Source organism: Ruditapes philippinarum, unplaced genomic scaffold (genome assembly GCF_026571515.1).
Source record: "Ruditapes philippinarum isolate M1 unplaced genomic scaffold, ASM2657151v2 ctg2221_1_1_1_1, whole genome shotgun sequence".
Lineage (NCBI taxonomy): Eukaryota > Metazoa > Mollusca > Bivalvia > Venerida > Veneridae > Ruditapes > Ruditapes philippinarum.
Genome location: NW_026853193.1, coordinates 308,436 through 333,228, shown reverse-complemented (window position 1 = coordinate 333,228; position 24,793 = coordinate 308,436). Strand labels below are relative to the sequence as shown.

The window sequence follows — 24,793 nt, the reverse complement described above, 5'->3', positions numbered from 1 at the left end:
AGACCTCGTACTCGGTCGATATCCTATACGTATGTCATATTATAAGTGTTCATCTGAGTGTGTGTGTGTGTGTTGAGTTTATTTACCCTCGCCACCGGTTAAAAACCATATGGGCGAGCACATGCTTCATTTATTAAAGGGAAAACACTTTATTTAGTTAATATCTGCATATGTGACTAGTGAGTACAATATTTCCTGCCCCAACAATGCAAAATAATTGCACTGAATGGGGCCGGAAAACGGTGGGATTACATCCCACACTAAGATTAAAAAGCTGTATTTAAAATTTAAACTTAAATTAAAAAGGGGGGAAGACGCTTATACGCGGACGTCTTCTATATCTATTCATCTGACTGTCTAGACGCTTACTCAAATACATAATTTGTATTGCAACTAGTTGTTGTTTTATATTAAAACAGTTTTAGGTATAGTCATACTCTTATGTAAGGGAAGGAATGGTATAAAGGAATTTCAATTATTATAAAATTACCAGTTGAGAGTTTTGAACTTGCCTTATTCGGCTGCGAATCAGCCTAGTCTTATATGATTTTGAATAAAAGGCATGATTTACTGCGATAACACGAATTACTTAGTCGTCAATAAAAACAGAAGTACATAAAATCATTCACATTCATCAGCTTTACACTTCATAACCAATTTTAAATTTATTGCTTTGTCGGAAAACTTTTTTTATTATGGAAGACAATGTTTTCTTATCTCCGTATACAAATAATGATTTGGGCAACTGTCTGTGTATTACTTAGATTTGATATCGTGGAACCAGGCTAAATTTAATCATGTCTCCACCTTTGGGAAACTGTTTCGCATTTGAACAAAACGCATCGGTGTAAGAGTTGTTACATTGCACTGTCATTAAACATCTGAACTTTTCAATATATTCATTTTGTTGACTTTAAGAAACAAGGGAACAAGTTCGTTCTGTAGAAATTTATCTTTAAAAGTTTTGTATTTTTCTTTTGAGATGATTCTGTGCGGACATAGTTCTGGCTTCGAAACCTTAAATAGCCGACTTTAATATAGTAAAACGAGGTCACACGTGTGCTGTTTTAGTTTGGTTAGATTTGGTAACGTTCCTGATGCCTTTATTGTCTTATATACTACTACATGTACATTTATGCTCGAATTTGGTGTTTTATCGTTAGTCATTTTTGCTTATTACAAAAATTATAATCGTTTATCGAACATAATTAATTAATGTCCAAGGCATTGTAATAAACCATCACGAGCATCACTGTTTGTATATAAATAAGTCATATGGTGTCGGATACATTACGACATTGACTGAAGCTAACCCGTCCTGTCACAGTATTAAACAAGCACTAATAGTAAGGACGTAATGCAATTATTTCTACCTTTAATTTCAACAACTGCGCAGATCTAAACAGACATTCGTCTAGGTAGCATTTAATTGGTGTGCAATGCATAGTTGGCCATTTTACACGTTCGTAAAACCTCGCTCTTATGTATTTCTAGTAAATCTTCTTCCCTGTATCACCCTGGACTAAGATACTCGGTGGCGGATCTCTATGAAGATTACCAAATTATGACCCTGGCGTCAAAATTAGTTCCGCCTGACAACACAAATTTTATAATGGAAACTGATGGTAGAAATATTGTTTCCATGAACTTAACTACATGTATGTAACATTCAGAGGTCGTTTCCTTATGTCATTTGTGTCAAAATTTGCCTCGCCATAGTCCATAAACATATCGAGGGGAAACTTTTATTTTGTGATTAAATTCGTGCCACTCCAGGTTTTATTTTCACCAGAAGTGATAATAAAATTTTGACAAGGCAAACTGGTAATGCAAATGGCAATGTAGATACCGCTACATGTTATAATGCAATGCAGCTCATATTTTGTTTTTGTACCAGTAAACATAGAGACAATAAAAGGCATCGTAAGCACACGTGTATTAACTACACCAAGATTTCAACAATTTAACAATGTATTGATCTAAATGAACCTTCGTATTCCAGAGGGATTTTAAATTTTACTAGTATAAAAATAATGACCAAAATATGAACTGAAACTGAATGAAAGCTATCAGAAGTATATTTAGCAGAAACCATGCTGACATTTAAACGCCCTGTTACCTTTACCTTTGAACTAGTAACCCCAAAATCAATAGGGATCATCCACAAGTTATGACCAATCAGAATGTGAAATATAAAAACTTTGTGATAAATAGTTTTTAAGATGATCAGCGGAACCACATGGTCTACAAACATATGACTAATGATATGTGAAATGTGAAGAAAATGTGATAGTTTTCAAGACAATGAGTGGAAACCATTTTGACATTAAAGGCCCGTGTGACATTGACCTTTGACCAAGAGATCCATAAATAAAAAAGGTCATATACTAGTTATTACCAATCAGTATGTGAAATATGAAGATTTTGCGATAAATAGTTTTTAAGATAATCAGTTGAAACCATATGGTATACCAACGAACGGACAGACAGACAGACAGATCTAAGGTCCCTGTGACTTTGACCCTAAAGACCCCAAAATCAAGAGGATCATCTACTAGTTAAAGCCAATCACTTTGTGAAGTATAGAGACTTAGTGATAAATAGTTTTCAAGATAAAGAGCGGAAACCATTCCCACATTTAAGACCCCCTTGACCTTGAACTTTGAACTTGTGAACCCGAAATGAATGGGGGTCATCTAGTACATATGACTTATCTATATGTGACACATGAAGACTTTGTGATAAATTATTTTTATGATAATGAGCGGAAACCATTCTGACATTAAAGGCCCCTGTGACAATGACCTTTGAGCTATTGACCCCGAAATCATTAAGTGGCATCTACTTTTTATGAACAATCAGTATGTAAATTATGAAGACTTTATGATAATTTGACTTCAAGATAATGAGCGGAAACCATGTTGACATTTAAGACCTCTGTGACCTTGATCTTTGATATAGTGACCCTAAAATCAATAGGGGTCATTTTCTAGTTATGACCAACTAGTATGCGAAATATAAAGACTTTGTGATAACTTGTTTTAAAGATAATGACTGGAAACCATTCTGACATTTAAGGCCCCTGTCACCTTGACCTTTAAACTAGTGACCCCGATATCAATGGGGTCATCTACTACAAATGACCAATCGGTCTGTGAAATATGAAGGCTTCGTGATAAATAGTTTTCAAGATAATGAGCGAAACCATTCTGACAATTAAGGTCCCAGTGACCCTGACCTTGTGACCCCAACATCAATAGGGTTCATCTCCTTTAAATGACTTATCATTATGTGAAATATGAAGACTTTGTGATTAATGGCCTTCGAGATAATGAGCGGAAACCATTCGGACATTTCAGGCCCCTGAGTCCTTGACCTTTGATCTAGTGACCCCAAAAAATCATAGGGGTCATTTACTAGTTATGACCCGTCAGAATTTGAAATATGAAAACTTTGTGATAATTTTTTTTAAAGATAATCAGCGGAAACCATGTAGTCTAACGACGGACAGACCGACCGTCATTAGCAAAACAATATACCCCCTTTTCTTCGAAGGGGAGGGTGGGGAGGCATAATAAAGAAACACTATACTGTACAATATTTTGTTACATGAACCAATTTTTTTAAATTATTTTAATTATTTAAACTCTCTTCAATTTTTAATGTTAAACAAAACGTTTTGATTGTAGTGTTATTTACGGTGGCACAAAGGTGACATGTATGTGTTTTTATTTATCTCGTGGCCACGAGATACTATGTCGTGGCCACGAGTTACTAAGTCGTGGCCACGAGATAGCTAAGTCGTGGCCACGAGATACTATGTCGTGGCCACGAGATAGCAAAGTCGTGGCCACGAGTTACTAAGTCGTGGCCACGAGATACTATGTCGTGGTCACGAGTTACTAAGTCGTGGCCACGAGATAGCTAAGTCGTGGCCACGAGATACTATGTCGTGGCCACGAGATACTATGTCGTGGCCACGAGTTACTAAGTCGTGGGAACGAGATAGCTAAGTCGTGGCCACGAAATAATTAAACCAATCAGGATACACTATATATATTATGAATTTTTTAAACGTTATAACTTACTTTTACAATCAACATTAATCTTTGAAAATAATGAAGATATTCAATTTGAACTTGTCTTTAGGATCATATTAGAAAGTCACCTTCCAAGGCCCATCAGACATTAATTTTGACTTTAGCTCTTTGTTGGGACAATTTTGTGATCGAATTGGTTAGTTTGTACGTACTATGGCCTGTTAAACTTGTTTATACGATAACATGAGAAGGAATAAGTCCTGGTTTATTTTATTTGGAAGGGACATAATCCATGGACAGTAGATGGCCTATAAGGTAAAACCTTGTCTGAGGAATACTTTAGAAGGGATAAGCCATGGTTTATATAACCCAGGAAGATCATTGCACCTGATCAGTAGATGACATCTAATAATTTCGAGGTCATTGGGTCAAATATCAGGGTCATAGTGACGCTAAATGTAAAATTATTAACAAGTCAATAAGTTGTATAAATGGCACTTTTACAGGCTGGTGAAGTGTGGACATCCTTGTACTATAGCACATGTCTAGTTAATTAAGGAAATTCATATAAATGGTGTAATATGATTGGTTATCTATCTCGTGGCCACGACTTAGCTATCTCGTGGCCACGACTTAGTAACTCGTGGCCACGACATAGTATCTCGTGGCCACGACTTAGCTATCTCGTGGCCACGACATAGTATCTCGTGACCACGACTTAGCTATCTCGTGGCCACGACTTAGTAACTCGTGGCCATGACATAGTATCTCGTGGCCACGACTTAGTAACTCGTGGCCACGACTTTGCTATCTCGGGGCCACGACATAGTATCTCGTGGCCACGACTTAGCTATCTCGTGGCCACGACTTAGTTACTCGTGGCCACGACATAGTATCTCGTGGCCACGACTTAGCTATCTCGTGGCCACGACTTAGTAACTCGTGGCCACGACATAGTATCTCGTGGCCACGACTTAGCTATCTCGCGGTCACGACATAGTATCTCGTGACCACGACTTAGCTATCTCGTGGCCACGACTTAGTAACTCGTGGCCACGACTTAGCTATCTCGTGGCCACGACTTAGCTATCCCGTGGCCACGACATAGTATCTCGTGGCCACGACTTAGCTATCTCGTGGCCACGACTTAGTAACTCGTGGCCACGACATAGTATCACGTGGCCACGACTTAGCTATCTCGTGGCCACGACTTAGTAACTCGTGGCCACGACATAATATCTCGTTGCCACGAGATAGATAAAAACACACACATGTCACATTTGTGCCACCGTACATTTGTTATTGCACGCTGTTATTACACGTCCGTATTTATAACCATTTTAAAAATGTAAATGACATAATGCATATCTAAAAAAGACACAAATATCAATATTTTTGATTAGGCATGTGTCGATATACATATATTTAGAATAAATAATTTATGTACAAATTTTTTATTATATCTGAAATACATATATTGGTTAATCTTTTCAAATTCAAAGTTACCTCACACATCAGTCTCCTTAAGCTTTTTATAGGCTTGTAAAAGTACTCTTTTGCAAAATACGATGTAATGGAATGTTATTTGATATAATGTGATGCGATTTGATGTAATGTAATATAATGTAAAGAAATGAAATCTATAGTAATGAACAGCAATGTAAAATTTTGTAAAAAATTAAATGCAAAATAATGTATATTGAAATTTAAAATATATAAAGATTATATAAAAATGTAAGGAAATGAAATGATATGCAAATCACATTTGCAAATGTTAGTACTAATAGCCAATGCGGTAATTCTATGCCACATTTGCAGAAAGTCGCCACAAAACAAACAAACACACAAACAAACAAACAGGCACTGTATGCATTCTCCCATTTCCTAATAAATTCTTTGAACAAATGGGTCAACATGTGCCCAATGTACATCACAATGTTCTAAATTATTTCCTTTATGTTTGATGGTATCCGTGTTAGAGGGTACACACATTTAACATGTAAATTTCATGATTTCTTATATCTTAGCAAACAGTTTCTGGTTACTAAACACATAATATCAATATTAGAAGTCATTTCAATTTTCACATTTTCTTTGGTGTTTTAAAAACAAGATCTGGGACGTTCAAACCGCTTAGTATATCATCATCGTCATCATCAGCAACTGATAAATAAGTGTTAGCTCTATTCGTTGTTTCATCAACAAACGCTGACTGTCCAAATATTTCATCATAAAAGTAATCGTCCTCCGTGCCATGTCGCTGCATAGATCTTTGTCGGCCATCTTGTCCGCCATCTTGATCTCCGATTGAGAAAAGTTCCCGATCTTGTCTCGGGGGATCCGAGATATTGTCGAAGGTTGCATTATCTTGTGTAAGAGGCCCTTGACTCGATGTTGAAGATCTTCGCCTGCGCCGTCCATGAAGACAACTTCTACATCGTTGGCAGGATATATGTCTAGTCAATTATAAAGAAAATAAAATGCAAACGTTTTTGTGAACGTGTTATCTCATTAAAGGATATATGAATGAAAAAGTTACAAAACAATATTTTCAAAACCAATTAAGAAAATTATTTACATACATTTGACATGCATGCATATTAATGCGTTTGAAACTGAGGGTTTTTAAAACAAACATCACATACAACACTGTACATTAAAACTAAACGAAACTGTTATCTGAATTTTTTAATGACAATAGTCAGTTATCAAATCGATGTTGGATATTATCTTTAGCAGATAAATCGATATAAAAATTCTCCAGAAAATTGAAAAAAATATTAGAGAAGATCGGTAAATTTGTAGATCACAAAATATTTCAGAATACCCTTTCTTTTTAAGAACATATGTTATGAAACCTCCGGCAATAGCGAGGCAAATGACAATGAAAACGATTTCCAGGACAAGATCCGTGGTGATGTGAAAACCTAGAAAATGAAAATGTAGATGTACAATTGAAATTATTTATTTTGTCGTCCTATGAGAAATATAAACCGGTAAATTAATAATTGACACGAATATTCTAATCAACAACAAAAGAGATACATATATTATTTTAAGATGATTATTACCAAAAAAAAAAATAATAAATAAATGTAAACAGTGTTTGATAACATCAATTTTCACGCGCACCACATACTTTTTTTTAACTAAATTGATGGTTTTGTATTTAGATTGACAAAGTTTTAAATTTCAAGGTTTTTGTTTAGATTTACCTCCAAAACCTGGATTTTGAGTCGACGTTTTATTAGCAGACGGCATTGTTGAAGATTCATCCGAATATGAGATGTAAGGCATTGTGCTTGATGCAAAATCATTTGATGTTGGTGAACGCATTGTTGAAGTAGACAAAGATGTTTGTGAAGACATTGGTGCGTTTGAAAGTATTGGAGGAGTAGAAATCGGCGATGAATTTGATTTTGATGACACTGAGGTCGTTGAAAAAGATGTAGGTTATGAGGTTGAATAAGATGTTGATACTGAGGTGGAAGTAAGTGTTGACACAAGATATGATGTTGAACTTAGTGGCACTTTTGGCGATGTGGATATAACTGACTTTGTTGATGTAGTACTGTTTAACTTGAGCGTAATGTGTGACGTCAGTTTTTCGATAGTTTGTTTCCTGAGCGAATTGTCTTCCGTGTATGTGGCTACATCTGTGAAACATTTAGATGCATTATAAATCTATTCGTAAATATGTATTGAACATTCTGGTCGTAGATCAACTACATGTAAATGTAAAAAAATTAAACGTTACTGTTTTTATCAAGCTTTATAGATTCATATCTGTTAGTTATATTGAACACGCATTTATTTAACTCAAAATAAGGCCTAATCTTTTCTTATGTGAACATCCGGAAGGGATGGATATCCATTTGCAACACCTTTCCAAGATAAATAACGATATCATTATAAACAAGTAGAGATTTTGATGCTAAAGCATCAAGTCGCCGGATAGAAAATGACTGTATTATCATAAATATAAGAAAATATTAGTTTAATTAATGGTTCAAGTATAAAGAAAAGAGGAACAATATGTTGAGTAATTGTTTATTCACAATAAAACATCATATATAAAGGAAACTTGCTTAACAATATTGTCAAGGAACTGCTATGATTGTTAAATAAGCAAGTATTGTCTGGCAATATTGACCTGAGACTCATTAATTTTCGGGAGGTGTTTCGTTAGTTTACGTAACTTATTATGATTTATGCTAAAGATTTTATTGATAGTATAGATCTCGATATTAAATCAATTAATATTGCTCGATGGCCTTCAGGCGGTAAGTAGGACGAAGTTGTGACCTAGTAGGCCAAGTTCGAATCTTTGAAAATCCCTTTTGCAGTTTTCATAAAACTGTCTTTTTTATTATATCTGTTAACTATATGAAACATAAGTTGATAAATCGTGTTTCATTTCTAGCATTTTATTTTTATTTCATAATTTTGATTAATTTTGTAAGGCGAGTGATATTCTTTTAATTCTACTTGTAATTCTATCTTTTACATATACCGTTAAACCAGACATCGAAATCTGTTTTGTATAGTTCAGAATCCGATAATTACCGCCAAATAATCAGCGGTCATCGAATATTTGAAAATATATATGTTTTTTAGTTATTGCATGAAATAATGCAATTCTACCGTAAAAGTGGTATCTGCATATTTTTTTTTTTTGCGCTATCGAAAAAATAAATTATTAAGTTGAAATCAATATTCCAGTCGTTACATACGATATAGTAAACGTTTAATTGCCTTTCAGTTCGATAAAATATTAACAAAAAGATATTTTATTCCCTGCGGTCTGGAGACCGCAGGGTATTGGTACGCGTTTAACTTTTGAGGCATGGAGGAGCACGTGACCTGTTTTCGGTACATGGAGGAGCATGTGATCTGTAAACCGTACACGATTGGTTAATTGACCTTTTCGAAAACCTGGCTAAATACCGTTTGTCGGTACGTTACGGAATTACCTCTAGGGAATTAGTCAGAATTACACCTAATTAAGAACAAAAAACTATTACGTGATATTTCTAATTTTCTATAATTAGTTTACCGTTTAAGGTGGAAAAACTTGAATGATGTATTTGAAAATTATCATTGTTTCTTTAATATATGTATCTCAAATTTTACAAACAATAAATTGTTTATACTGAAAATCTACAAAATTAAAATATTCGTAGTGGCATCTGCCATAATAAATATAGATATTTTCTGCGTAAACTTGTGTGTCTACATTTTTTTTTGCTTGGAATTATTCATAAGATGGTAGGCCTATTTAATCATTTTCTTAAAAAGAAATAATTGTTTTATGTTCGACCTTCTCCGGTCATCAACGGTCACCAGTTTCCAAAGACTTTCTTCTATATTGATCGATTATTGTCAACTATATTCCTGATACAAACGTTTATTTATTCCCCTCTCCCAAAACAATGTTGAAAATAGTTAAATGAAATATCTTTATATCATTAAAAATGTTACCCGCAGGAAACCATTTTACTTGTTAGTTTTCTTTATCATGTATGTAATTCATTCCCTGCGGTCTGGAGACCGCAGGGTATTGGTACGCGTTTAACTTTTGAGGTAGGAGGAGCACGTGACCTGTTTTCGGTACATGGAAGAGCATGTGATCTGTAAACCGTACATGATTATGGAGGCTATTTGTTGCCAAAAATCCAGCCTTGTTGATCTGAGTTGATCAGTTTGTTAACGGACAAAATACAATTGCATTTCTTTGTATGTAAACTACGATTTAACATTGTAAACATGTATTTCAACAAAATACATTTTGTTAAACGACAAAACATTAACTGTTTTTCTGAAAGTAGCAATACCAAGTGTTCATCATAACATGCGGAATACTCATTGTTTGTGTAAACGCCGACAAAACAGAAGTTACTTTCTCAGCTTTACTTTGTCAAACCATCATGGTTCAGATCAGCATAAACCAGCTTTACACGTTTTTCAATAGGAGTTCAAAGAAGCTCTGCCCATTTTCCCGCCCACTACATCATCGTTAATAAACGTATTTATCCGCTCATTTTCGGTATTTACCGTCAGTGACAAGAAGGAAACAAAAACACGCACCGGCGGAGTTTCCGTTTAACACACCTTTTAGGTGTTTAGCTATTCACCAAACATAATTCACTTGCATGATTGCCATTCCATGCCTTTATTCAATCAACATCAGCGGACTTTAAATGATTATAGGCATGTAAGTTTTGAAACGTTGTAGATATCACATTTCCTAGAAAAAAGAAGAAGAAAAATAACCTCCTCACCAGGTTACTTACTGTCTGAGGTTGAATATTTACAAGGAAGTAATAACTATTGATAAGACCAGGTACTTATTATGTTAATATATATACCTGATAAGACTATATTCAACGACAAATAAATTTTACTGAGGGGATTCCAATTTTAATAGGAATAAGTAACATTGACAGTTATGCTGCTACCTTACCACTTTCAAATTTTCAAGAGAGATTTCGATACGAATAAATACTAATACAGACCAAATTCTGGCTGTTGTCTTTCTTAGTAGTAGCATTTACTAGTAACCTTAATTCTAGCGTATAGCTGCGCAAGAAAAAACTTTTTACAATAGTAAAATTAAAACCAAATTGGTATATACCCTTTCGTACATAACTTTTTATTTTTACCATACTGTATAGATATATTTTCCCATTTTTACCATTTTTTTCTCAATAATAATATGAGTCCAAAGGTATGTATGTTGATTATCAATTTATGTATACCTTGTTTATTTTATCTCTAAGAAAGCCATCAATTACAAAACTTAATAAATATTATGTGTAGTACTTCATGTACATAAGAATAGTTCTTTGCTTTTGATCAGAGAGACAGCAAGTCTATAGGTAACAGCTATTGACAGCATGTATACATAGATCTTAGAGCTGTCATTGATTCAGTACAATGCATAAAAGAAGACCTTAACCTACGTCAATCAGCTTACATATATTTAATAATAAAAGGCTAATTCACACCATATGACTCAAAATATCTCCCAATGGAGGTAAAACGAGATTCTAGGATACACTTCAACATAAAAATGGGACAAATTCACAAGTTTTTGGTTATACAACGGAATTATTGATAGTAACCTTTGAATAGTTCCATAGCTATACACATGGTAAAACATTTGGCGTTTTCTACAACCCAATATAGTCCTTTAAAGAAAGATGGCACAGGTTTACTGTTCATTTCTCTTTATTCGTGTTGCCAAAAGTGATGTTTACTGAATGTAAAAGTCATGCTATCGAATACTACCGTTATAACGTTTAAAGGGAATGTGGTTTGTGTCGTTATATATGGGAAACATTCCCTTATGTTAATTCACCAACTTTAGTTTTTGCATATTATTATGCTCATTATCAGTATAAACGTTGTTACATTGTTACAATAATTATTAACCAATTTCGCATAACTTTAATATCCTGTGCTAGAATACGTTTTAACAATCAAAGTCAACTGTAATACAGTTGATGTATGTGAAATTTATAACAGTTTTATATCATTTGTAATATTTTGTACCAGCAAGAGTTACCTCTCTTTATATTCTGCTTTCGTGAAAATTGGCTCTGACTATTAATTTTCGTCTATTTCCGTGATACAAGAAGATACAAGATACAAGATACAAGAAAATTTATTTTACGTCGGATACATATAAACAGAAAACATTAGCTCATGAGCTATTTTCCGACAAACAATAGTATATGAACTAAACAAAAGTAAAGCAGCTAAAAAAGAAGATATAAGCATAAGCACAATTAAGTATATGGAAGTAAGATATTAAAGCAACTAAAAAGCATAAGCACATCTAAATACATGGATTTAAGTTATTATAGCACCATGCATGCTTAAAAGTTACAATAATTACAAGCAAGATAAAACAAATAACTGATAATATAAATAATGTACATTCCTGTAAAAGAGTTATATATTAGTTAAAGACAGACATGTATAAAAATAAGTATAAGCACATCTAAGAATATGAAATTAAGAAAATAAAAATTTAAGATAAGTTAAAAACTACAAAAGTTACAAGAAGAAGAATACAAAAATAAGATATACATATACACCTATGTACATACCTGTAAAAGAAATATAATAGATATATAAAAAAAAGACATACATAAAAAAACAAAAAAAAAACAATGAAATTACAAGGACTATCACATAATGCAAATAAAAAGTAACATTAAACATTTATTGGTATAATATTTGCAACATCTAAGGACTATACATAAAAGAACATATAAAACATGTTAATCACATACAAACACATGTTAGACACATGTGTTTAACAAAAGGCTACAAGCGACACATTGAGCACTTACATTTTGGGCCTGTCCAGGTGCCAACCAGCCTCCCAAATTCTTTGAAGTTTTCTACTCTTCTGATGTCACTGGGGAGGCTGTTCCACACCCGGGCAGCCTCAAAACGAAAGGAGTATTGTCCATACCTGGTGGTTCGAACTGTAGGCACTTCTAGAATATGATCATACCTGCAATTGTAAACAGAGGTCTTAAATTTGGCTAAGTTTTGAATATATATATATAATTCCATATATGGAAGTTGCAAAATCGTTTACAAATGTTAATCGCGTTAGAATGTAAAAGGAAAGTGTGGTTTTGTCAACCTGAGAGTGTTAACTGGTGAAACGTCATGATGCACAGCAATAAACGTGTTGTGTACGTTCTATTGTTAACATTTCTACATGTCACAAATTTGAAGTACAAAATGTAATACATTTCTAAATACAGTTTGCAACTTAGCTAAGTTGCATGTAAACAGCTTCCATTTTATCAAATCGAGATAATCAAAACGCATAATACCAGTGCAGTATGTAACTCTCGGATCGACAATTAGATTTTTACTAATCTGTTTAGTAGAACCGAAGTATGCATTGTCAAGTTTCAAAGGCTGGATTTTTGGCAACGAATAGCCTCCATACTTGATTGGTTAATTGACCTTTTCTAAAACCTAGCTTAATACCGTTTGCCGGTACGTTAAGCCTCGGTCTCACTTACTCCCGGCAGAGCCCAGGACCATCCCGGTAACTTACCCCGGCAGCACTACGGTAGTTCCCTACTAACCACCCATGATGCGCTCCGGATCATCCAGGCAGAGCCCAGGTGAAGCTACGGTTCATGCCGGTGCTTCCCCGGTCGTTCCCGGATGACGCCGGAAGAGCCCCGGTTGACCCAGGCAGAGCCCCGGTCGGTCCAGGCAGAGCCCCGGCAGAGCCCAGGACGATCCAGGCAGAGCCCCGGTAGAACCCCGGTGGATTGAAAACGCCCGAAAATCATAACTTTGATACATAATTTTTATTTAATATAATATCGATTGTTCCAGAATAGTAATTCATGATGATTTTCTGAAAAATCCTTATGCCATACTGGATAGAAGGGAAATTGGAAGGCTTTTAATACAAACAAGTTCAATGATAGCAAATTGTCCTTATTCTTTTGAAATGATCCGGGCTTTGCCGGGGCTCTACCGGGGCTCTACCGGGATCAACCGTAGCTCTACCTTTATCCACCGGGGCTCTACCTGTAGTTACCGGGGCTCTGCCGGCATATACCGGGGCTCTACCGTAGCTCTACCGTAGCTCTACCGGCTATATCATACCCCGGATCATCCCCGGTTTGTGCCGGCAGAGCTACGGTGCTTTCCCGGTATAACCCCGGTCGTTCCCGGTAGAGCTAAGGATGAAGCCGGCAAAGCTATACCTTCCCGGATCATCCCGGACCACCCCGGTGATATTAAATATTTTATTCCATCCGGGGTCGAATGCCGGATGTTCCCGGATCATCCCGGATCATCCAGGACGTTGCCGGCAGAGTTACGGATGTACCCCGGTTGTTCCCGGTCGTACCCCGGTCGTTCCCGGATCACCCCGGACGTCTACCGGGGCTCTGCCGGGATGTAAGTGAGACTGTAGCTTTACGGATTTACCTCTAGTTCTGTATAGGTCTAGCAATTGATTTGCGGTCTTCCGAAACATGAGTATTATCGCGGCCACCGGTGATCAATTAAACTGATAATGTTATGCTTATTACTTGCGGTAATACAAATTCAGGATTCTCTTTGACTGTATCAGTTATTTCCCGATTTCCATGCAGATCATAATGCACAGTTTATAATAAGAGTTATGAGTAATAAATAACAATGGATTTCTAATGCCACATATTGTAATAAAAGTGCATTGTAATAAAATTATATTATAATGTTAAAATGTGCTGATAATCTGCTCCTGTCTGCAATTTATACGTCTTGTAATTTTATCTTTACATCTGTAATAATTACAACAACATGTGGTTATTTTGCAATTGACATTACGCCGCCTGTCAATCAAGCTGGCAGGGGTCTTACAGATAAGCCAGTCGGCGATCGTTATCAGTTTCACGCTAAGATGTCTGCAAAATCCGCCATTTTCCTTAGACAATCTATTTGTATAAGACAATGGTGCAGCAGTATTAATATTGAAATTATTTTGATTATTTGTCAATTCAAAGCTATTAAGTCGGTATATCAAAGTTACGAACTATCCTGACATATTGACAGATGGAGTCAGTTAGGCCATTTTACAAAATATATATATATGTATCAGTAACTTTGTATATATGAAGATAATTAGTTATATAGCAGGTACAAAAGCACAGACATAGATATTATCTAGATGTTATCTACATCTCTGACGAAAGTTAAAATAGAGAGAAATAAAGAATCTAAAGAATGTACAAAACGACAAAATTGAAAATATTGTAGGCTCGGTTTGATTGATTTTGAATGGGGATCAGAGGTTATGAAGCCTGACTATACCACAATGCATTAAACAAGGAAAAAGTTTAAACAAATACTCTATTCCTTCCTTTATTACAATTATGTCTATTCATAATCACATACATTATAAGGTGTGATATGACATTTTTTATTGTTCCTTTATAACATAGTGTCAATAAAATGCTGCAGGAGAAAAAAGAACTTGCAAATAAAATGAGAGAATATGCAATGAATATTTTATGTGAAATTATCCTGCTGAAAGATCACGGTTTTAATTCAAAACCGAGGTCTCACCGTCTGGTGTATTGAAGTGAATAATATTGCGTTTTATCACGAAACATATCTAATGTACAAGTAAACATATATCATATTACAAAGTTACGCAACGACAATTTTCTCATTCAATTTAACAAATTATTCACAAATGCATTATAAATAAGTGATTTCGCACATTAAACCCTAAAAACATTTGTAAATCTTACTGTGTTATTAAACATTTGTAAATCTTACTGTGTTATTGATATAATTTTACTATTTATATGTTCCGCCACTTCAATTTTAACTATCTTTGAATTTGTAAACTAAAATGATATTTTGTCTGAAACATCTTCCTTGAAGTCAACGAGAAATATAACAAGATCTTTGCCAAACGTTTTATTCATAATAAATGCATGGATGCAGTTATTTGTTACTTTTTTTAAATACCATAATATATTGAACTATCCAAGAAAAACATTAAAATGTTCTATATACCAATTTGTATAAGGCAAATTCATTAGTCACTTTAGTGGCATAATAGTTTCCTTGGTAATTGCAAGCGCGGGTCAACATCACAATCTGTTCAACCCGAATTGTGGGGTAATTGACTAAAAGCATAAAGGTCATGCAACGGGAACTGCCGAATATAGATGAAATAATGTTTCAAATTCGGATCTGATCGTAATAACATCGTGCCATTCGTGAGGGCATCTTTTGCCATCGTATGATCCCCGGCTAAATATTTCAAGCTCCGGCAGCAACTTCGTGAGCGGTTCCAAAATCTTTGGCATGCCAAAAAATTACCCGAAGACATTGCGAAGGTTCATTTTCGTGTTGAATTCGTATGTCAATTTTGCCCATCGTAAGGCCGTCGTGAAGCCATCTTGTCAAATCGTGTAGTCTTCGTCTTTTCTTCGTGTGATCATCGGTGCAATCTGGCATTTTAGCCTCAAGAAGACAATACGAAGTAAACACGAAGATTCCCGATAGTCTTAAAAAGGGAACACGACTACGTGAAGCCCCCGCAAGACCGTCGTGTCACCATCGTATTTTGGTACAATGTCATCGAGATGGGACCACGATGAGGCCGAATAAAGCAATTTTTAATGGCTCAAGCATTGCATGTTTATCATGGTGGACATATAAACGGCTAAACTATCTTCCTCATCTGTCACTCTTGCACATCTCTACAGAGACATCAAAAGCTTCCATTATTTGCAATTAATTTACAATTATTTTCAGTTTATTTCCTGCAGAATTACATGCTTTGGTGATGAGTCAACCGAGAAAAAGAAGACAGCAGCATTGCTACTTTTAAGACACCTGAGAAAATATGATGAGGCCCACAGGTCCACCTTTGGTGGTATGATAAAGTTTTATCAAATATGATAAACAAGAGCAACAAGGAAAGGCAGCGTTCAATGAACGCAACACCCACACGACCCAGCAATAAGAACCAAGTAACACGAAAGGACCCCCCTCCCCAGAAAAACGGACAGGACGCAAAGTAGAGCACGGATAGGCTTATCACTTAAATGATACATAAGACGAAATAATGGTAAACGACAAGGAAATCAAAGAAAACAAATAAATGATTGATTTATTAAATAAATAAAACTAGGGGCAAAAGGGAAAATACTTACCGTAGACGAGAAAACAACAAGGGACACCGGCAAAAGTGTCACCAAAGCAGTATGAAATAACAAAGACGTGCATCTGAGGAATAAAGAGGGACGCCGCCTTGGACTGGTCAGCAGCATAAGTACTACTGTGGAGTTTAAACCGGTTAATGGTGCACCAAACCTCACTCTTAGCCCACCATGTTCCTATAAACGAGACGGTGTAAATTAAATGAATCCCCGCCAAGTAAATTTATAACAGTTGTTATGGTTTCAAAAGGTAAAAAAAAGTAAAACAGCGAAATGATCATGTAGATAAATATAAAGGAATACCCATATGACCATAACAAAAGTAATCAATATTTTAAAGGAAGACAGAGTAACAAAAAATCACCTACAAGGACCCGACGAAGCAAGGCAGAAGACGAACATTAAGGCAATTCAGTCCCAAATGGCATAAAGAACTGTCCATCATAGAGTATCCCACTTGGTCTGTCAGATGTAATACAAAGAGAAAAGGACCAACTGTTAAAGTGTTGAACACTAAGCATGCGGTATAGCTGGTCCGTCAGATGTAATCAAAAGAGGAAAGGACCACTGTTAAAGTGTTGAACACTAAGCATGCAGTATAGTTGGTCCGTCAGATGTAATCAAAAGAGGAAAGAACCAACTGTTAAAGTGTTGAACACTAAGCATGCAGTATAGTTGGTCCGTCAGATGTAATCAAAAGAGGAAAGGACCAACTGTTAAAGTGTTGAACACTAAGCATGCGGTATAGTTGGTCCGTCAGATGTAATCAAAAGAGGAAAGGACCAACTGTTAAAGTGTTGAACACTAAGCATGCGGTATAGTTGGTCCGTCAGATGTAATTCAAAGAGGAAAGGACCAACTGTTAAAGTGTTGAACACTAAGCATGCGGTAAATCTTAAAAAGTAGGGTCAAAACCTCGTCAGATGTAATTCAAAGAGGAAAGGACCAACTGTTAAAGTGTTGAACACTAAGCATGCGGTAAATCTTAAAAAGTAGGGTCAAAACCTCTTTTGGTTAAACGTTTAATAATTTTAGTAAAGGCCGGAGAAAAATTACAATGACATCTCCATTAAAATCATTTTTGAATCACTACTGAATTTTGAGATTAAATCAAAGTTACGATTGTAAAATTTTGTAAAATATTTACGTAATTTATAATAGCGGTAGCCCTGTTTCAGTAGCTTGCTAGTAATGAAAATATTTAGTTTGTTAAAATCCTTCACGTTGCTAAAAGCTCTAACTGAGATACATATACCCCGTCAGATGTTGCATGCGGTACGTCTCCATCTAAATGTGGATAGTTTACTATACCATAGTTAAAGTCATCACTTTTATCATAGATTTTTGTGTGAATAGAATTGTTTTTGATAGTAATATGAAGAGCCAAAATAAAGTTTAAACGTAGTTTTATTAGCTCCCGATACTATCTGCAACTGAAATTTGCCGCGGTTGGCCGTGGGTTTTTATACCAACTTTTCGTAACCACGTACGAAGGCATCGTATTCAAAATACGACGTCGTGTACCTATCCTGTGATCCTCGCGTGTCCTGCTGGTAAACTTCTTGGTACAAAATTGCATCTTTGAGGTGACTTCGTGTGTGTATCGGATGCGATCGCGTGACCTTCGGTAGGAATCGTGTGTGACTCGGATGCGATCGCGTGACCTTCTGTAGGAATCGTACTTGTTTCGGCTGTTGAGAAACTGTCGACCAATTTCGGGGCTATCTTCGCACGAAATTAAAAATTTCATATTCGTATGCCCATCTTCTGTCAATTTCGGGACAGTGTGACGCCAGCATAAATAAGTTCTAAATTTAACTTTGTTATCATTTTGAAGAATGTAATGCTATTGCCCGGGAAAATGTTAGTGGCCTTAGATTATCAAATTGCAGACGACTCTTAAATTATCAAAATAAAAAGAGCATCAGTAACTTTTGTTCATTTGGCGCCAATACAAAGGCGCCAATACAAAGTATATAGGGATATTCACTATAAATATAGCTTTTGAATATCTGCTTTTTTTGAGAATTTGCAATGAAATGAGGGGTGGGTGTTTCTTTTCAAGTACATTTATTAATTAGTATACTTTACAATAAACGAGGGCATTCTGATTTGCAATTTTAAGGTCTCAGGGTATTTATGATATGAAAAAAATATGTTATTTTGGTAATGCTCCATAAAGTCTTTTGCGTTTTATACAAATGGTAATATCTGTTTAGTGCTTGAATAACAACATGTTGCATTCAAGTAAAATAAATCAAAAGTTTGCTTTATTCAGTTATGCTGTAGTTTAATTAAAATTGACAAGTTATTACTAACAACGTTTTGTGAGGTAGTGAAAAAATAATTTGATGATAGGAAAGTTAACGATGCACGATCTTACGATGATATTTTAATAGCTTGTAAATAAAGTTAATTCAATTCTACTGCAATTTACAAACACGCAAAAAATTCAAATTTCTTTTCAAATATTTTTAGTTTGAAACGTGTAAACGTGAAAGTAATATTTAGTTTACAAAAAATTACTTTAATAAATGCTTTATTGCATCATTTTGTTCGGGTAAATGTTGTAAGGGACCATAAAACCCGAGAACAAATTGATTGATTGGGTATATTACCCATATTTAATGAGTGTAGAATTCCATTATGCATTCATTGATTGAAGTTGAATGAAATTATATTATGCGAAACTCCGTTTATTATGGAAGTATTTTATTCAACGAGTCCAAAAAAAATAGTAATAAAGCTATACGAAAATAATATTCTATTTATCATGTTTAGCACATATTCAAAATTAGAACTTAAAAAGAATCGATTTTCATCGACGCTTTCATACTGTAACCACAAGATTCAGCGCATATACACGTTTTGAGAAAATTTGTATTTGTCTGCTGGGAAGGGGAGAAAATAAAAACATAAAATACGTTTAAACAGTATATAATATCTTTTAAAAAATCCGAATTTCAAATGCACGTTTTCTTCTCGTTTGGTGTTGTTGTTTCGTGATTTAAAAAAACAAACTATTAATACCAGCAAGCCAGGTACTTGTTCCATATTGTTTGCGGTTGTGTAAAAATAATTTAAGATTTCATTCTTGCTTTTAAAAAGTTTTCAAGTTTAAGACATTAATTGCTAACTGTATTGATATTCGTTGAATATTTATTTTTGTTTCTACAAATAAAGATTTTGTTCCGTTCTGTTCTGTTAAACTTCTACGCCAAGGTTGGATATTCTGTAAACCATCGTCGGAACCAGTTTTGAACTGTTGTGACAATAATTACGACATTTTAATTACTAAGGTGGGAAAGGTTTAAACGAGATAATATTATTTTTAGGTAGCTGTCGAAATGGAGCAACGAATAAAGCAAACGAAAATATCCGACTTGTAATCGTTGTCTAGTTATCATAGTAAAGAAAACAATAGTATTGACATATAGAATTGAAGATATTCTTGACCCCCCCCTTTCCCCGATAGAACGAAAGTAGCGTGGTCTAGCCTAAAGCTGTGTCAACTAACCGAATGATTGTTACATTATAGATGATGTCACAGAATCACTTAACTTATACAGATGATATATGCACTAAGCGATAATATGTAGGTCAAAAATAAATTAAAATATCTATAAAATGGTGACACAAATGTTATTTTAACCTATATAGTGCCATTCAGAAGAACATTAATTAATTACATGCACTCTGTACAAAGGTTTAATCGTTATGTATTATAGAAAATAGTGTACATTTTAAGGTCATCTCAGCCATTCGGTCTAATCTTGGAAGGATAATTTGTAGGAAGAACTGTGGAATGGCATGCGGTAATGCTCAGACCCCCCCCCCAAAAAAAAAAAACAACAAACAAACAAAAAAACAACCAAAAAACAATCAAACAAAACAATAATTTTTCAACAAATTAAGAACCAATTAAATTTCCACAAATAAAGAACCAATTAATTGAACTGATCTGACTATTTATCTAGACATTAAATAAGAAATACAGTGATGCAATCAAATTTTATTATACAGTTAAACACACCAAACTAAATGGAAAGCATCCTGTTTATAAATTTTGTCAATATGCGTTAAAGCAGCATGCCTCCAGATTCATGCTTATCATCATGAACAATTAAATGTGAAATATTGTGAAGTTACACATACAAATCTTGTACCGTTTTGGTAACCTGCGCGACGGAAATCGACGGAATATAACGAAGACGACGATTACCACAAATGTGCCTCTTTCGCATAAATCTATTTTGTGATGTTCAACCTAAACTAAACTATTGAACGTTGACAGAAAGGGCCAAGTTTAACCTTTTACCAAGAAAAAATGAAAAGGTTTTGAAAACTTATTTAATTCTTTGATGTGCAAATTATGAGTACATTGTATACAGACCTTTCTAATGATATAAAATATGAAACTGATTAATGAAAGATAACTTTGTAATTATTTATACATATGCATATAATCAGACGCCATACTGTTTTCCAACTAATCACAAGTTACTTGTATATCTTATCAGCAATCTGTTACTATTAATAGATTCTATAACACTTACATACAACGTGTAGTCACGTGATTCTTACAATAGAACAGGGAGAATCTGTTTATAATTAGATAAAATAATGAAATATAATAGGTCTCATAAGATATAAACAACCAAATAATTTAAATGTCTCATTCCAAATATCATTCATGATTTATCAATCATAAAATAGCAACGCTTGACACTTAGAAAAAAAGTAAAAGTATCCCTAAATTCAATGACTGGTCCATAGGGATACGTTATTAATTCATTTTATGAAAATTGTAATGTTGCTTTTTAAGATGTCAATATTTGTATACTTCATTTCATTTAGCAACGTTACTTTGTTTTTGAATTTTTAAGATTATGAAACATAATTGTGGTCCTTAATTGTTCAGTAATTGATTTGCTTTTATATTCAGATTTTAAGGCCTTCTCCTACCATAGATATAATATTAAACTGTTACAAATATAGTCGCCGGTTTCTACCGGCGACTAATGAATTGTCATATACCGGAAGGATGTCTTCCTTTCATTTCTTAAAGGCTCATTATGCCTCAGAAATGATTTTTTTTCTTAAAAGCATTTTAATTTGGTGTACTGTAACAGTTTCCAGAAAGTTACTTATTGGACAGTTACCTGAAACATCTTTAATCTGTTGCTTTTGGCTAATAGTACATTAAAAGTGAATTAGTATTTTTAATGGAAGTCAAAATACTACTTTGTTTATAACTTGGTACTTTTGTGACAAATTATTTCACATTTATCGCTACTTTCTTCTGATAACAAACATCTAACATTTGCTGAAACTATAAAATCAACATTATAATATTCACGTTTGCCCTTTCTAAAGAAGTACAAATTTATTTGTTTCAGAAGCAAGATGTGTCTTTAAGTTAAGATAAACATTTTTTCAGTAAAGTTGTTGACTAAACCAGGGTCTTTTAAATAAAAGACTTAATTAAAAAAAACAAATTTGAAGTAGTCTAAGTTACAAGAGGGCCATGATGGCCCTGAGGTCGCTCACCTGTATATAGGCCCCCCACCCCCGGGCCAATTTTTACCCAAGGGCTTTTATTTGTTTATTTGAACAGACTTGGTAGACACCCATAAGAAGATGTTTCATGCTAAACATCTAAGTTCTAGCTCATTGGCTTTTTAAAAGAAGATTTTAAAAGTTTTTACTATACACATATAGTTAAAAACAATGACACCCCTGGGGCAGGGCCAGTTTTGACCCCCGGGCGTTTATTTTAACAAACTTTGTAGATATTTACTTAAAGATGTTTCATGCTTAATATCTAAACTCTAGCTATTTGAGTTTTTCCAAAGAAGATTTTTAAGTTTTTGCTATACACATATAAGGAAAATCAATGACCCCCCCCCCCGGGCGGGGCCAGTTTGGACCCCAGGGCTTTTGTTTGAACATACTTGGTAGACACCCATTAGAACATGTTTCATGCTAAATATCTTAGCTCTAGCTCTTTGAGTTCTTTAAAAGAAGATTTTTTAAGTTTTTACTATATGCATATAGGGAAAATCAATGACCCCCTGGGGCAGGGCCAATTTTGACCCCAGGGCTTTTATTTGAACAAACTTGGTAGACACTCATTAGAAGATGTTTCATGCTAAATATCTTAGCTCTAGCTCTTTGGGTCCTTTAAAAGTAGATTTTTTAAGTTTTTACTATATGCATATAGGGAAAATCTATGACGCCCTGGGGCGGGGTCAATTTTGACCCCAGGGCTTTTATTTGAACAAACTTGGTAGACATTCACTAGAAGATGTTTCATGCCAAATATCTAAGCTCTAGCTCTTCTGGTTCTTTAAAAGAAGTTTTTTAAGTTTTTACTATACGCATAAAGGGAAAATCAATGACCCCCGGGGCGGGGCCAATTTTGACCCCACGGCTTTTATTTGAACAAACTTGGTAGACATTCACTAGAAGATGTTTCATGCCAAATATCTAAGCTCTAGCTCTTACGGTTCTTTAAAAGAAGATTTTTAAGTTTTTACTACATGCATATAGAGAAAATCAATGACCCCCAGGGGCGGGGCCAATTTTGACCCCATGGCTTTTATTTGATCAAACTTGGTAGACACCCATTAGAACATGTTTCATGCTAAATATCTTAGCTCTAGCTCTTTGGGTTTTTTAAAAGAAGATTTTTTAAGTTTTTACTATATGCATATAGAGAAAATCAATGACCCCCCCCCCCTGGGAGGGGCCAATTTTGACCCCAGGGCTTTTATTTGAACAAACTTGGTAGACACTCACTAGAAGATGTTTCATGCCAAATATCTAAGCTCTAGCTCTTATGGTTTTTTAAAAGAAGATATTTAAAGTTTTTTCTTTTGGTTGCCATGGCAACCAGAGTTCTGCATGGAATTAAATTCTTTGAACAATTTTTAAAGGTGACCACCAAAGGAACATTCCTGTGAAGTTTGGATGAAATTGGCTCAGTGGTTTATGAGGAGATGTCATTTAAAGCAAAAGTTTACGGACGGACGGACGGACGACGGACGGACGGACGCCGGACGAAAAGCGATCACAAAAGCTCACCCTGTCACTTTGTGACAGGTGAGCTAAAAAAAATAGAGAATACAATAACAACAGCATCAACAACGAAACAATCATATTTGATATCTAATTGTGATATTTAGTCACTACTGTATCATTACAGCAGACGACACACAGGACTGTTATCGTCCGGTTATAGATAGGTACTCTGGTATCAGTTGAAGATATCTCTTGTTTCAAACACCGTACATGTCAGAAATCATCTTCAAGTTCAGAAAAACACGTCACGAGATTTCGATAAAGTTTAAACAACTTTAAATCATTGAATTATACTAATATGATATTAAAAACTTAAGTGAATTTTAAATAAAATGAACAAAAATACAAGGAAATTAGTATGATTAAAAAAAAATCAATAACTTACGGTTTACCGATGATAATCCAATTTTTAGTATGACACAAACATCCGAGACACCGCCCCCTAATTTAATCATACTCTCTACATGAATTAACCGGGTGCCCTTTATACACTGAATCTTATCACCTACCATAAAACAATCAAAGTGTTTAAATCCAATTTAAAATTAACATGTTAAGATCCGTCATTTATTTAATGATCAGAGGTGAAGAGCGCTGGATTATTGTTAAACTGAAACAAGTTTATAAAGCATTTAAAAAGGCGTTATGTAATCGCGTTTAATATTGAATTTTTAATTTTTGTCATTTTAACAGGGCAATGTTTACCTAGCTTAAGGATGATGTTAATGTTATTTCATGATGTTGAAATACATTCAACTAAGATATCAACTTACTAGTAAATTGAATAAAATAATAGCGTTTCGGTTTCAGTTTTAATTAAAGATCCTGTATAATGTAATTAAGGTTGTTACCACACTTTTAAAAGTGAAATTATATATATGTATACAATTATGATTCTAAAACAATTTTCAAACATCGAAGAATATGTAAAATATGTACTGCAAATATTTGTCC

General features: G+C 34.6%; 1 protein-coding gene across 5 annotated transcripts; it reads right to left on the bottom strand.

The window, feature by feature from the left end:
* Positions 1 to 1,924: 1,924 nt before the first annotated feature.
* On the bottom strand, positions 1,925 to 24,553 carry LOC132736037 (uncharacterized). Of its 5 annotated transcripts, none has more exons than XM_060723086.1 (5): positions 24,225 to 24,547; positions 12,401 to 12,567; positions 7,256 to 7,696; positions 6,868 to 6,967; positions 1,925 to 6,496 (listed from the first exon to the last, which is right to left on the bottom strand). In XM_060723086.1, exons 3-5 carry the CDS (start codon positions 7,407 to 7,409, stop codon positions 6,124 to 6,126), a joined length of 627 nt encoding a protein of 208 aa, XP_060579069.1. In that variant the 5' UTR covers positions 7,410 to 7,696; positions 12,401 to 12,567; positions 24,225 to 24,547; the 3' UTR covers positions 1,925 to 6,123. The 5 variants fall into 5 exon arrangements, with proteins under 5 accessions (XP_060579069.1, XP_060579068.1, XP_060579067.1 ...); XM_060723085.1 differs by having other exon boundaries at positions 12,526 to 12,567; XM_060723084.1 differs by lacking the exon at positions 12,401 to 12,567.
* Between the last annotated feature and the right edge of the window lie 240 nt (positions 24,554 to 24,793).

Coding starts and splice junctions, on each gene's coding strand:
- LOC132736037 (XM_060723086.1), bottom strand. CDS start 7,409: ATGTCTTCACAAACATCTTTGTCTACTTCAACAATGCGTTCACCAACA. Junction 6,968..7,255: donor TCAAAATCCAGGTTTTGGAG/GTAAATCTAAAC, acceptor TTCATTTTCTAG/GTTTTCACATCACCACGGAT. Junction 6,497..6,867: donor TATGTTCTTAAAAAGAAAGG/GTATTCTGAAAT, acceptor ATAATTGACTAG/ACATATATCCTGCCAACGAT.